Source organism: Amphiura filiformis, chromosome 14 (assembly GCF_039555335.1).
Source record: "Amphiura filiformis chromosome 14, Afil_fr2py, whole genome shotgun sequence".
Lineage (NCBI taxonomy): Eukaryota > Metazoa > Echinodermata > Ophiuroidea > Amphilepidida > Amphiuridae > Amphiura > Amphiura filiformis.
Window position 1 is genome coordinate 25,887,984 of NC_092641.1, and position 15,990 is coordinate 25,903,973.

The window sequence follows — 15,990 nt, forward strand, 5'->3', positions numbered from 1 at the left end:
GTTAAGCTTACCTCCTAACTCCACCACGAGCAAGTTCAACAACTCCTCAAACGTTGGAAATTTGCAGTTACTGGTCGAGGTAACGAGTCGATGGATCTTCAGTTGCGCATGCACTACGGCATGTCTTTTCATATCATATCAATAAATAAGTCACATCATATTACACACACTGCACAACTTCATCAAAACAAAATCATTGTGTTGTGCAATCTCTGGTGTGTGTGTGACTCTGAATGCATTGCGACCTCGATCTGTGTACATGTAAAGTTGCCAAAAACTTTTCAGCGCCAAAGCGCGGCACATTCGCTCGCCAGGCCGCGGTAAAGGAGTCTCAAGTAGCCCAATTTTTAAGTTTCCGAAAAAAGCTCCCAATACTGGATATTTAGGCGGATTTTCTTGAATTAGGACCCAAATCGGGCCCAAATCACCAAATTGGGCAGTTCCGGTACAGGAAGTTGCGGACCGATCAATATATTATGGACAATGGTCAATAAGATTTTTGCAATTGGGACTCTTCAGACGCAAAACCCCGGGCAAAACCTTAAATCGACTAAATCGAACTAGGAAAATATACATCAAACTACTGTAGCGACCTGCATAAAATAGATAGGGCATCACACCACCTCACCTAACCCCCGGTCCCCGCACTCCGTGCATTCGCGGGTATTCATGCTTGTCGGTGAACTTAAAACACCCCTTTTGCATCTCATTTCGCGAAGTTTTTAGGGGAAAAACACCCCTTTTTTTTGCGTTTTCGCGAATTATTTGCCCTCCGACAATATCCCTATTTTTGCTAAAACGCGAACGATATTTCTAATATATGGTTTGAAAAAACACCCCTTTTTTGTGTGTTTCGCGAATCGCGTTTCTTCATCTGAAAACACCCCTTATTTCGCTAAATTTTCGACGAGCATGAATACCAGCGGATGCACGGAGTGCGGGGACCGGGACCTAACCCCCTTTTTGGTGGGTTTGGGCTTCTCCCCACACAGCCCCCATAAAAAATCCTATACGCCACTGCACTGGCGACCTGACTTTTGTGGTAGCGGCATGCATGCAGGCGGCGAGTGCGGGGTCGAGTGGCATGGAAGAGCTGGCAACTTGTGAAACCGCCCGGCCGTATGGCATTTTCATAATACTCGGTTAGTTTTGTGGGGTTCATTATCGAACCCCAACGGTTTTAGCTTGTATTTATATTATTTATTAACATAGGCCTATTTGTTTGTGATATTTCAAGCGTTTTAAAATTTCAAAATAATCCCATTACACGGTTGATGATGAAAATTTACTGAATTTAGAGAATGCACGGCGACCACCACGTACCTGGCGGCACGGGTTTTTTTTAGTAGCGGCAAGTGATTGCCAAGTAGCCCAATTGTGCGTCTAAGGCGCGGCGTTGGCATCACTTGATTGTAAACAAAACGGCAGCTGTTGCTCAGTTGTGGGCACACACCACTAAATAAATGTCCCATTGAAAACACGTGGAAATACAAACTAGAGCGGTTACCGCACCATAGCTGAACCATGTAAGTTCAGCTATTGACCAGGTCTTATGAGGTTGAGGAGTGTTACCCTGTGGGGAAATTAATTTTATTTCATTCTTTTCTTTGTTCTCTTTCATTTGATATATTCAGGGGTCATACCGGTAGGCCTACCTTCTTGGCATTTCGAGATGAAAAGGACCCAAAATATGAATACTGACCCAGGTCTTATGAGGAGTGTCACCCCCGGTGGGGAAATAATTTTTATTACATTCTTTACTTTGCTCTCTTTCATTTGATACCACCACTCGGTGACATACCTTCATGGCATTTCGAGATAGGGCCTACTCCCCATTCCAGATAAATACAGCACTAATTTTTTGGGATTAAAAAAATATGATCAATTTCTGCAAAATAAAACATAGCTAAATCCTATTCCTTTAGTTAGTCCTAACTGGCAATAAAAGTAAAATCTTAATATTTGGCCAATTTCGTGAAAAAAGAGCCAAAAACATGCATTTTGTCATGTTTTCTGACAATCGAGTCACAAAAATCAAAGACTTGGAACAAGTCTAAGCATTCAAAATCTTGAGTAGATGCTGTAATTTTGCTCCAATTCCAACTTTTTTGTGTTACTATAATTAAATAATGGGTTATAAAAATGAAACATGTCTTTTCCAAAAACTAGGCCTAGAATGCATAAACTGGAATTAGTCTTAGTACAAGTCTTTGAGCTTGATTGTCACAGCATACGAAAAACACCCTAAAACGCATGTTTTTGGCCCTTATTTCCAAAAATTGGCAAAATATTAAAATTTTACTTTTATTGCCAGTTAGGACTAACTAAAGGATTAGGATTTAGCTATGTTTCATTTGGCAAAACAGAATAATATTTTTTTATCCCAAAAAATTAGTGCTGTATTTTTCTGGAATAGGGAGTAGGCCTAGGCCTATATCCATTTTGGCATTTTCGAGTTATGAAAAGGACCCAAAATATGAATATTTACCCAGGTCTTATGAGAAATGTTACCCCCGGTGGGGAAATTATTTTTATTATTTTCTTTACTTTGTTCTCCGAGTTCATTTGACACCACTCAGGGGTTACCGTACCTTCTTGGCATTTCGAGAAGGGCCCAAAATATGAATACTGACCCAGGCCATGAGGAGTGTCACCCCCGGTGGGGAAATGATTTTTAATATATTCTTTACTTTTTCCTCTCTCATTTGACACCACTCAGAGGGTCATATGCATACCTTGCTGGCATTTTGGATATTGAAGGGGTCTTATGATGAGTGTCACCCTGGGTGCGGAAATATTTTTATTATAATTATTCTTTACGTCTTCCTCTTTCATTTGACACCACTCATGGGTCATACCCCGGGGTCATACCTTCGTGCATTTCGAGATTCGGTCCATTTCTGCAGACTGCAGACCAAAAGGCATTAGAGAATGAATTTGGAGAAAACCTTCTGATAATTACAAACACTCGATGAGCAGCAAGACCTTCCCTCTAAGCTTTTAATCCGATAAGCTGATTATCTATTTGTTTTCATGAATTGGAAGACATTCTTAGATGTATTACTGAGCTCAATCATCTGAAATTATTGGAGCGTGAGCCACCCAGGCTGGTGGCTCAGCATAGTATTTATTAACAGAAGGTTTTCTCCAAATTCGTTTCCTTTAGTTGGTGAGCTAGTAGGAGTAACATAAACTAATACCGTATAGGCCGATACCATTTCATAGTTCAGCAAAAAGCAAGTTTGTTCTACCCCAGGCCATGTACTGAACAGTAGCCTATTTTTAAAATTTTGACACCACCAATGTCGTCGTCAAAGATTAAAAATTGGTGGTCATTTTTTCAGCCCCTTAGGAGGGCAAACAATTTAAGCCCCCCCTTTTGTATCCGCCCCCCCAACAAGTGTTTGTGAACGGCGCGGGCCCCTATTAAGTAGGCATGGCACACCGTCATCATCCCTATATCTTCGTGTTAAAAATTGCCGTGATAGTACGATGAATCCTCACGTTTTCAACAACTACGCATGGTGATTTTATTCGAGATAGGCCGTGCAACTCAGGCTAAGCATACAATTTGAGATTTTGAGCGCCTGCCACACTGTTTCTATTCTATGTTTTACGATTTTCGCATGATCAATATATGGCTGGCCGTAACCGCCACAACGTGGAGCTGCTACGCGTAGCTTACTTTTCGCTTCGCGGAGCTAAATTGACCAATCATGTTAGATCTTTTCATTACGCGGAGCCAGTGGATGCATCCTCGTTCCAGAGAGAGAAAACTCTTGCCAAAATTAATGTTTACTATGGGGATTTTAAATGAATCGATTGTAAATAAACCACGACCAGTTGTACAGGATCAATACCATTGTTTGATTAGTGTATAGTCAATGTTACCTTGCATGCATGTGTAATGTGTGTGCGTGTTTGTTTGTTTGTTTGTCTACTGTGTCAGGCCAGGATCACTGACACCCACGGTACTGATACTCTCATACTATCACGGTGATCATATTGTTGAATGTTGTTGACTTAAAAATAATCATGATGCAGTCATGTCTACAGTAGAACTCACCACGACCTTTGAAGGACTTAAACCCTATTAAAAGCTATTAAACCAAGATAACACTCAATGAAAACGGCTCAACTATGTTACATCAGATCTTCTCTGGTTAAATACACACTGCACTTGTGTCTGTTTTACCTGTGCAATGAGCAATGAGCTGGTATTATAGTTTCAGTTGGGTGAACGATTATAAAGCGAACGCAAGGTAACAATACTGTGGGATATTGTTTACGAAATGAGACAATAGTCTGCTTATTGTTAACCAGCGTTCTTGAAAATGAGAAGCTTAATGACTTAACACGGTTTAGAAATAATTTCTTCATATTTTTTGGTACAAAAGTACCAATATTTCCAAACACCTAAATTAGCTAAAAATTTAGGACATGTTACAAAACTATATTTTCTAGAATTTCAGAGAATACTTTAAATATTGGCCGGTTATTTTTACACAGTAGTGACGTCAACTAGGCAATGGCCTATACTTCTAACATATACACTATTTGTAGAGGTCACGCGTCAATGGTGAGCGCACTGAGTATTGTGTATAGGAAAACGGACAGTAACTACAGTATGTATGGCCTACTACTAGTATATAAAGTAAATCCGAACTGGTTTACAGTTTGCTGAAGGTCGAATTCCGCAGGGACACCGCGCAAGTTATACAAATTAGCTCCCGGCGATATACTGCAGATCGCAGAACTGTGTGCATAGTTTACCACCACTCTGCCTAGCTATATAGTTATGTACAATACTGTATGAGTTTCTTATGAGTGCATAATAAGTCAGTTCGCACTTTTCATAAACTACTTTTTGAATCATAACTTTCGTGACCGAGGATATCTTGCAACTACGTGACGCTCGTCTGGCAAATTCTTAATGAATAAATTCGCTTCACGTAATGAGTAAGTCGTACTTAATTAGTCAGTTTTACCTCCGAGTAATGAAAAACTCTAACATGATCATGATTGGTCAATTTGGCTCCACGGGGCAAAAAGTCAGCTACGCGTAGCAGCTCCACGTTGTGGCGGTTGCGGCCTACCATATCAGTATCCCATATGATATTTCTATTGCAAGAAAATTTTATTTGTTGTCAGGTTTTATCTTAAATACACTAACTGGAAATTAAATACACTAATTAGTGAGGACCGGTATTTTGCTGTGGATATGTTTAACTGCAATTTGCGGGTAAAAAATTTGAAATCCTGAGTAAAAATGTTGATCATATTCAACTCTTTGAGAAAAAATTTATATAAAAGAATGCATGTAAAATCCAGCTGCAATACAATGTACATTATTGACACCATGGAGCTATTATAAGATGGAGAGGAAATAGATTACGTAACGCATTGAAAGCTTGTGCCGATTTGAAATCTGACAAGCTATTCATCGAAAGGTACCTTTTGTTTGGGACAAAGGGCTTCCGCCATTAAATCAGTAAGCTGACCCGACAGTGTATTAACGCTTTACCTAGCAGGCTACTGTCAATAAGTGATCAAATGAAAGTCGCGTGAAAGCGCTTAATGGAACGAAAAGTACCTATTGTTATACATAAACCCAAGGGTGTGATTGAGTAGCCGTAAGCAAAAAAGGCACACATTAGCCGCTAATGCATATTTCGTTGTCACCCCACTGACATTAGGTGCTTCATTTAAATAAATTGAATGCGCTTGCTGAATGATTACGCATCAAGGCTGCCATGTGTCTGCATGTCAATAGTACAATAATGGTATTAAATAGCTACGTCCCGGGAGCTACGTATACATGTAACATATAATAAGTATACCGGTATAGGCCTATATAAAAGTTGTTTTACAAATTGAGATTTTATTTTATTTTATTTTAAGAAGGGGAATATCATAATCAGTGGCGTACTGATGAAGGGGGCAGCTCTTCTGTGAGAGGTCTTGGGAGGGGATGAGGGTGGAGGAGGGGATATGAAGAATGATAGGGGACTGGAGGAAGAGAGAAAGAGGAAGAAATAAAGAGAAATAAATAAATAGACGTAAATAAATAGAAAGGTAAGGAAAATGATAGGAATGAGAGGGGACAAAACGTAAGAGGGGATGGAGAAGTAAAGGGAGATAAGAAGAGGGAGTAATACTTTAGCAAGTACAGAGAAAGGAAAAGAAATGAATGACAAATAAATGTAGGCCTTTTATAATAATTATTATAGAAACTAAATACAGCCCCCCCCCCCACACACACACACATATGCCTAACACTAACAGCACTATAGGCAGCCATTCGATGATGGCAATGCCTTTATGCGTTACGTATTTAAAACGCCCAGTCAGATGTATTTTACACCTGCAAAGCACAAGTCACCCAATTTCGAAAATTGGACGTTGAATGTACACTCTCATGAATATTGATTGGCAACATTTTCCAATATGTCAGCGCTCAAATCGGACACAATAGAACAATAGACCATTCAGTGCGTTGATTGACACACTATCACTCTCTTTATCTACGGCAATAATAGAATATCGATTTCAATCGAATTGAATACGATGCTCAGTTTTGAGTTTGTAGTTGACTACTAAGCGACCTAAGCGATCGATTGCTAGCCAATCAGATAGAACTCCTTTTCTTGCGTTCGGTGAAATACCAGTCGCCCGTCGCTCACCAACGGAGTATTAAATTTATATTTATCGAATAGGAAGTCGACACTGTGCATGGGTCTATACTGAAGAAAAATCTTTAGACATGGAGGGCCTACCGGTACCTTCTGCAAAATTACCCTTAGAAGTGGGTCCCGGGAAGCCTCGGGTTTTGAGGTTGGAGCTGCACACCCCGTCCAAAATAAATTCAAGCCGGGGGGCCCATACCCGTAAGGTTTTGCAGCTTTTTGTGTTAATGTTTTGCAGCTTTTTGTGTTGAAGCTTGAGTATAGCTTTGAGTGCTTCAGACTCAGGCCTGGTCAGACACAGACATTGGTGTGTAAAAACGCCCTCATTTTTTATGTAGCCTTAAAGGAAAGTCAGTGATAAATCTTACACACTGGTCTTACAGAATTAAAATACACTAAACCTATCCTGTGATGTTTCCCAAACTTCAAAACAATGTTGTCTTTAATTGATTGATGCGACCAATTTGGGCTATATTTAGATTAGCATGGGTTACAGTAAGATGTTAAAAATGGAAAAAAAGCGGTATGATAAATATCATCATCAAATTTGTTTAACTTTTCACAACATAATTTGTTATTTTTTAAAGTTTAGAGCAGCTAATACTATTTCTTTTATTATTTGAAATCAAATAATCCCGGCAAATGCACTGCGGTGGCAAACATTGGGTGCTTGAATGTTGTTCTTGTTGGCAACACTACTTCAAAGAAGTATGCGGAAGTAAAGTGATGATAAAACCGGACATGCGTTGCGTTGCCTTTACAACCGCCCACAAATAAACAAGTTGTGAGTATCAAAATCATATTCATAACAGAAATATAAGCAGTTGCCAACTTGACTTTGAATACAGAACAGTGCGGGTAGTGAAGCTTGCATGGCTTGGATACGATCAGCTGTTTTGGCGATGAAGTAGCGGGACTTCAACTTCATCAAGTTATAAGCTTACTCGTTGAAATTATTCAGTCAAACAACAGTGTGCTGATGAAACGCAGCGTGGAGCTGAACAGCAGCTTTTTATCTTCTGAACGGGACTGGAATTTGTAAATTTATTTCTTTGATGTTTTTATGAAGAAATAATCACTTTGATTCTGAAATTTATCTGACCAACTACCTGTTGTTGGATAGTCAACAGCGCAAGCAGTGTGCTAGAAAGTTTGATCTGTTGGACGAGCTCAAGGACAACCTTGCCAGTTTCCAAAATGGCGAAAATGCCAACCAAAATGATGCAAAAAATTATGAGGACTACTCCGTTGGATGTAGTGATAATGACACAGAAAGACTACATGGACTCATTTAAGAATGTGCAAGGGAAAATAGACACAGGTAAGACTAGTAGGTCTACTCTCCATGCATGATGATTGTTAGCATGTTTGCAAATAGTTGAAATTATTATTATATTTTGTATGTCACAGGGTCAATCGCTGCATGGTGGAACCACAAAGTTACTATTTTATTTTAGCATTCCCTGAACACTTATTGTGCGAGTTTTGGAGTGAGTTTTTGCTAGGTCGTACCGGTACGGTACCCAAAGTTTTGTAGTAATAGACTAGTACGGTACCGTATTTTAAAGTCTGTATCTTGAACTGTAGATAGAGTCGATCACTGTAGTAGTTTGTACGTCAATACCAATTTTGATGTTATTATTAATTACATGTATTCCCTATGCTAACAATAAATTTCAAGTTGCAATAACTTTTTGTTTATGTACCTTGCATGTTGACAAACTGAATACAGCAACCTTAATAATATGACAATCAGAGAATCACCAAGACAAATTATTGCAAAGTTTGCATATATTTTAAATAAGTAAGCCTGTAAAACAATACATGTATTTGTATCCTCTGTGTAGTTTACCATCCACCCCCACATCATCATCTTTTAGTCGAGACCTGGGGATTGTAGAGATGCTATACACCCACACACTCCGATGACTACAACTTTAATTTGAATTTATAGTTAAGGGGGTACTACACCCTTGCCAAATTTTGTGCCTATTTTTGCATTTTTCTCAAAAATTATAGCGTATTGGTGACAAGTAAGATATGTATATTATAGGAGCAAGGACTACAACTACTGCACTGGAAATTTTATTTCAGCACAGACAACAGTTGTGGAGTTACAGTCAAAAATGAGGGAAAACCAATATTTGATCAATAAATCAATAACTACTTGACTTGAGTTGCTGAATTTTCAGTGCAGTAGTTGTTGTCCTTGCCCCTATAATATTCATATCTTACTTGTCACCAATGCGCTATAATTTTTGAGAAAAATGCAAAAATAGGCACAAAATTGGCCAGGGGTGTAGTACCCCCTTAAGTTGACATTGACAAAATATATATTCAGATTGATGTTACTAATGTCTTATTAATTGAGGATAATCAGTGTTGTTTATATTTGTGTGAATAGATTATTTTCCTCATTTTTGCAATTTGACACCAATTTATTTCCTTTGCTACATGTATGTAGATGTCAGCACTCGGCAGCTGCATGAAATTTTGAGAGACAGATTGTGTTTGCTGTTAGGAATACGCAAATTGTGGCGCAAATCAGTCTCATATTTTGGAATCCCTTATTTCAAAACATGCTTTGGCCACATCACATTTCTTGATTGGGTCTTTATTTGACATTGTTTGAAAACTCCTCTGAGAATATTTGCAGCTACCGTATACAATAACAAACTATGGGCATGGGCAGTGCCATTGAATGTATTTAATTGAATGTCCTTCAAGAAATCATGCACAATTCTACACATTAAATTAAATGCCGGTATGTGTATTTCTATTCTATCTAATCTCAAAGAACCTTTTTTTAAACTTGCAAAGTAAACACAAGGCACAGTAGTGTACATTGTAGCCATTGAACAGTTCAACAGTAACAGCTCTTCACAAATGAATATAATATTGTACAAAAGGTCGAAGGACAGACACACTTTCATCGTACTCTTTTTTCACCCAGGCTTCAGCCTGGTGATATTACATTCAGTTTAGACCTTGTCCTTTGAACCCAAATTGGCTACTTTGAAACGAAGTAGCCAAATGCATTTGCTTCGTCCTCATTAAAATTATTTTACAGGATAATGCAGAGTATCTAATGGATCTGCAGGCTACTAAAAAACTAACCTCACTCCCCATGACAAAATTCATAAAACTATATTCAGTAGTGCTTGACTTTACCCAGGGAATGGATGGAATATTAACCTCATTCAAGTCCCCATGACAATTATTCGTACAGCTGTTCTGTAGCCTATGAAGTTATTTTTTGACATTATAGGGATGATGTTGCAATATGAAAGTTGACCGGTGAATGGCCATGGCCACTAATTCATGAACTTGGCTAGCTGGCTGGCTGCAGTGGCTGGTCTGAGGTCACACTTCTTAAACATCTATGATTTGAATTGCATTGTTGTTCTCATCACAGACTGAATTAGAAGGAACCATTAAACTACTACTATTAAAGTCTGCTATTATAATCGGACACTAAATTAATTGTAAAAATCCTCCTGCTCCCATCATGCAAGTTATTCCACTTAGACTGTTTGATATAGGCCTACTTTTATCAAAATAATTAAGCATTGATTAAGCATTTGCTAGTGAAACATTCTCACTAGGCCCCGGCAAAAAACGCAATTTTTTGAAGTAAAAAACGAGATCCAAAATTTTGAAAAGCGAGAAAAGCGAGATTTCCCCCGAAAAATGGCACGAGAAGCTTTCAAAACGCCCGAAAATGCGAAAAATCAAAAAAAAAAAAATAAATAAATAAAAAATCCACAAAAATATTTGCTGCCCTCTATTGTCAGAACAATGTTTAGATGTAAATAAACCTGCCGATGGCCGGCCAGTATCGAAGGAAAAAGTGACAAAAAGTTGACCTTGAATTATGTTTTATAGTCAAAATAGTCCAGTAATTCAATAAACATAATGATATTTGGCCTAAACTTGAACTCATTTGAAATGAAATGTCAGTTTTTATTGAGTAATTGCATGGCTTTTTCACTCGACATGTGCTTGCAATGCTGTTGAATTCTGCACTTTGGCGTAGTTGGAACTTCATTTTAATGGAATTCGGCGAACTTTTATGGCATAAAGCAACATTTTTATAGTAAGTGCACTGCTTGGAAACTTTTTTAAAAAGCGAGATAGTTGGTTAATAGCGAGAATCACGGCGTGAAAAGCGAGATCTCGTTTTTTGCCGGGCCTTAATTCTCACTCACAAAAATCACAGATACTCAACATGAGAATCTGTGCAATGTTTGACAGAGAAGGTCACTAAATCTGGCCGTCTCAAGTTCATAATTAGTTTTGATTGATCTTCATGTACCAAATCATTTCCTTTAAATTGATATCCTAGCTGTGACCTCTGAGCCAAATGTTCTATATGGTCATTTTCACGGTAAAGGGTGTAACTTTTGATTTTTAGGGTCAAAATTTCAAACCACTTAAATATGTTTCTGTTTACTGTAATCATGCATAGAAGCAACTTAAATTCCAGTAAAATAGTGTTTCAAGGCTTAAACCTTTTGATTTCTGATAAAAAATTTGACATTTTCATAACATTTTGGTTAAAATCTAAGAAAAAATGTATTTTACATAAGCTCAGAAAATTATGACATGAAAGCTGGAATACATGTGAAATCCCATTCCAAAGTAAGTCAACAGATATAAGTTAAATTTTATACCATGTTTTGCTATGTTTGTAATTGCAATTTTGAAAATTTTTAACATCAAGGGTCATTTGCAATGGAAATTTCCCAACCTTAAACATATTTTTTAAGTTTTAATTGGGTTCCTAAAATAATTTAAATGTCTAACTTCATGTACAAATACTACTTGATGAAAGGAACCTCCCAGCCAAGTTTCACAGAAATTGGAGTTATTTTTTAGAATTGGCAATTCAAGCGATTTGTGTTTCGGAGGCTTCAGTTAACAACACAGGTGATCATAAAAGTAAAATATTTGGCTAACTACTACAAGTTGACATGAAAAAATAGGTAAAAAATATCACAATTACCAATTTTCATGCTTTGCTTCTAAGTATTGAATTTCAGTTGTGACAAAAATTAAATTATCACAGCAAGTCATTTTTTTGTTTCGGAGGCTTCATGTTTACAATGGTTAAACATGGCAGAAGTAGTTTTTTTGAAAACAACACTGTTGGGATCATCTAAGCTGTTATTTTCTTGTGTGTATTGAATCAATGATTCTATGCGGCAGATATTGCAGATTTATAACATGATAATTTTTTCACCCATTTGTTAAGTATGGTGTTATTTGCATGTGAAGCCTCCGAAGCGGGCTTTCTTGGATATCAGTATATTTTCAAGCATTAACCATAATATCAATTTTTTTTTATATTTTATGACATTCTGCACATATCATGCAACAATTACAATGCAGATATCAATATGGAACATACCAATTTAGATATGCATAGATGATAATTAAGTTTACTGTTGTTTCGGAGGCTTCATTTGTTTCGGAGGCTTCAATTGTTAACGGAAAGTTTGTATTGGGTCCCATTTTCAAACGGTGATATATATCTCCATGATTTAAAAACAAGTGACTTGAGGATCTACTTTGCTACATTTTGATAAATAGATTGGATGAGCTCTTTTATTTATATTTGCCCAAGCTTGCTGAACAGTTTGTTTCGGAGGCTTCACAAAAGTTAACGGAAAATCGGCTCTTTGAAGTCAAGATTTTATAAAAATTTTAAAAGCTTGCAAATCAACTAATTTTTGTTACCCATTTCAAGTTAAGATATCAACTGTTATGAATCAAGAAGAAGTGAAGAAATAACCAAGAATTATGAACCAAAGCTATACCCACAAAGTTTGTTAACAATTGTTAACGGAAAATGAAGCCTCCGAAACGACAAATATCGAAGTCCGGTTCTCAAAAATACAGGGCTGTTCACAATTAAGGTGGTACGAAAGGCAAAATCAAGTTGCTCTGATTGAGATTAAAATAGACTTGTTGCAGAGAGATATGCAAAATAATCTTAATTCCAAAATTTGAGCCAAATCGGACAAACCGTTTTTGAGATATTGCTGTTGAAAGATTCTTTGTATTCTATTGTTTTTGCCAATATATTGATGAAGTGAATGAGGAAAATTGGCAAAATGTGCTCATTAATATTAATTTTTGCCAATATTTTCCCAATATTTTATGAATAAACCTTCATACTACTTTTACCTTTAAAATTTTGACCTGAAACTTTGCCAATGTGTCTCTATAACCTAAACCTTTAACATGTGATTTTCCATACCATCTAATTTGCATATTTGCATAATTAATTAGCTTTAAGTATAATGCTAATTAATTATGCAAATATGCAAATTAGATGGGCGGAAAATCACATGTTAATGTTTTAGGCCATAGAAACACATTGGCAAAGTTTCATGTCAAAATCATATAAAATAAAAGTAGTATGAAGGTTTATTCATAAGATATTGGTATAATATTGGCAAACATGAATATTCATGAGCACATTGTGCCAATTTTCCTCATTAACTTCATCAATATATTGGCAAAAACAATAGAATACAAAGAAACGAAAAACATGTATATCTTGACAACCGTATGTCCGATTTCCTTCAAACAAAAACTATTTTGCTCAGTGTATTTAGCTTAACTTATTCAATCTATTCAAATGGTTCTAAATTCAGTTTCTGTTTTCCAGAAACATCGTTTCGAACCCCCTTAAATCTAATGTGGCAGTGTTTACTGAACATATGACCGTACTTTCAGGATAAGAAAAATTATCCATGAACTAACTGAAGAAAACACAGGGTTTTACAAAAATGTTACTGTTTTTTACAGTTTTTCAAAATGGCAATATTAGGTACATTTAAGCGTGCTAAAACTGAACGCAGTAACTCCCGAAGATGATTATGCTACCCAAGGTAGCTGCTAACTAGATGACTTATGTGGCCAAAAATCATGGAATTCTGTGGCTTTATTAGAAAACTACGGATCAAAATGTTAAAAATCCAAAGTTACACCCTTTACCGTGAAAATGACCATATAGCATAGTAACACCACATGCATTCATATACATTTATATACAAACATATTGGCATAATGGGGATTGATGTTCTCTGACTGCAGTCAGAGGGCTACAAGTAGGCCTACCAGTATGGCTAGTAGTAGCATAGACGTAGTTCATATACTTATTTAGCATTCAGCAATCATAGCTCACTGTGGAGTACTATACTAGTTCTTTGGTTGAATCACCACCTTCTTGACTGATCAGAAGACCTGTGTTTTATATAGGCTTACTGCATACACTGCCTACCTCTTTGCAGCTATGTGGAGCCAAGGTGGGGCAGTCGGGGGTTGTGCAGTCATGTGACCTTCGTATGCGGCCTGGGTATTCCTTTAAAGGGATTTTTATTAAGGAAGCTCCAGAACTACTGTGCCAGCTAATGCCAAACGCAAACTCCAGATCCTAGACTTTGATGATCCGTATTACAGATCTCACAATTTTGCAGTTGTGATGTCACAAGCAATCATTGTCAGCCATCAAAGACCTTTTGTACCATCTACACATACACAGGCCCGTCGCACCCCCCCAAATTTGGAAAAGTATACAAAAAGTCCCAAAATTTCATAATTTGCGAGCGTAGCAAGCAAAAAAATCAGGTTTTTTACGCTTTTTTTGACAAAAAAGTCCAAAATTTTGTCCACTTTTAACAAAATTGCCCCCGGAAAAAGGTCCACTTTTTCAAAATCCGCACCCCCCCAATGAAATCCTGCGTACGGGCCTGCACATACAGCCCGCAGGTGGAATACTCTTCCTGTGCATATCCCTACCATCAGACCTCAGGCCAGCTTCAGCAAGGAGGTTAAGCTATAATTTATCTGGATGCAAATTCCAGATCTTAGACTTTGGCGGTCCGTAAAAAAGATCTCACAATTTTGCAGTACGTTGAGATGTCATCACAATCAATCATTGACAGCCATCAAAGACCTTTTGCACTATCTACAGCCCCCATGTGGAATGCTCTCCCTGCGCAAATCCCTACTATCTAGTTTCAGCCTACTATCAGACCTCAGGCCAGCTTCAGCAAAGACGATAATTACAGTGTAGCTATATGGGTACAAACCTGTCAGCATCTAGATCTACAATATGATAGTTTTTTTAGACTTTTTTCTAATTTTTTTGCAAAAAATTTTTTTTTTTTTTTTTAAACAAAATTGAAATTAAAAAAAAAAAAAAAAAAAAGTTCTAAAGCCTTTATCATACGTGATTTACAGCTTAATTAATTAAAGTTATGTTACACCAATCAAACAAATTAAACAGATTAAAATTCGTTCATCCTAATAACACAGAGATCTAAGTATAATAATTGTCAAAGAACATTACAGATTACCCACCAGGAAAACACGTGAAAAAGTTTTGACACTTTACCCTGCCTGGGCTCTTTGATAGACGTGCTTTGCAGAATATGAATCGGGTTGCATGCACTTTCTTTCCTGTGAATTTGATATTATTAAAATCAATTATTTTGACATTGACATGTTTACAATGTAATGAACAATGACCTAAGTATTAATTATGACACTCAAATTTCCAAGTACAATAAACAACATCACATCCTTTATAATCCTTAAAACCCTATTAAACCCTTCTCTCCACAACACTAGCAAGCATCAGCTGTGTACAGGTACCTAGCAACAGATAAACACACAATGTGACGTAGCAAGGGGTATCAGACAAGGTTAGCCTGCGTTGCCTTGTCTATTTCTGTGACTCATGTGCAGTGAAACCCCACACACAACTAAACACAAGTGTGCAGGAATGTTGCCAAGCCGAGCTAGGCTCTGTTGCTATAATGAAAGTTTGAAACCACAAGATGCCTTTGTGATTGACCGCTTTTATGCGCGATAGCCAAGTCTGAAAGTGCAAGGTATGCACAAAAAGGGGGAATAGATTTTTATATATCGTCCATATGATTATGAGGCCTCATCTGAGGCACGATGGAGGTGGGTTACAGAGACTCTAGAAGATGTTAAATATTGGGAGGGGGGGCAATGGTCCCTGGCCCAAATTATTGGGGGTGCAATGCTACTTTTCCATATCCACCAAAATTATTCAGGACCAAGGTCCCCCTGCACCCCCCCCCCCTGCTGGGTTGATTTAAAAATTTTACCTTAAGGATACGATACATGATTTACCAACAAGTGACTCATTCGGAATGCAATCATGAATTTTGAAGAAAAAAAGTTTCCACAGGCTTCGTTGGGATTCGAACCAGCGATTCAAAACTTCCTTCGATTCTGCGTCTAGCGCTTTACCATTCGCCAC

The 15,990-nt window shown here is 37.4% G+C and overlaps 1 protein-coding gene across 4 annotated transcripts in view; it reads left to right on the forward strand.

Annotated features, from left to right (window-relative positions):
• Positions 1–7,411: 7,411 nt before the first annotated feature.
• LOC140169871 (uncharacterized) overlaps positions 7,412–15,990 on the forward strand; it is a 38,610-nt gene continuing 30,031 nt past the window's right edge. For all 4 annotated transcript variants that reach the window (XM_072193183.1, XM_072193184.1, XM_072193182.1 and 1 more), the window contains exon 1: positions 7,412–8,007. In XM_072193183.1, coding sequence (XP_072049284.1) covers positions 7,884–8,007 — 124 coding nt within the window. In that variant the 5' untranslated portion in view covers positions 7,412–7,883. The remainder of the gene's footprint in view (positions 8,008–15,990) is intronic.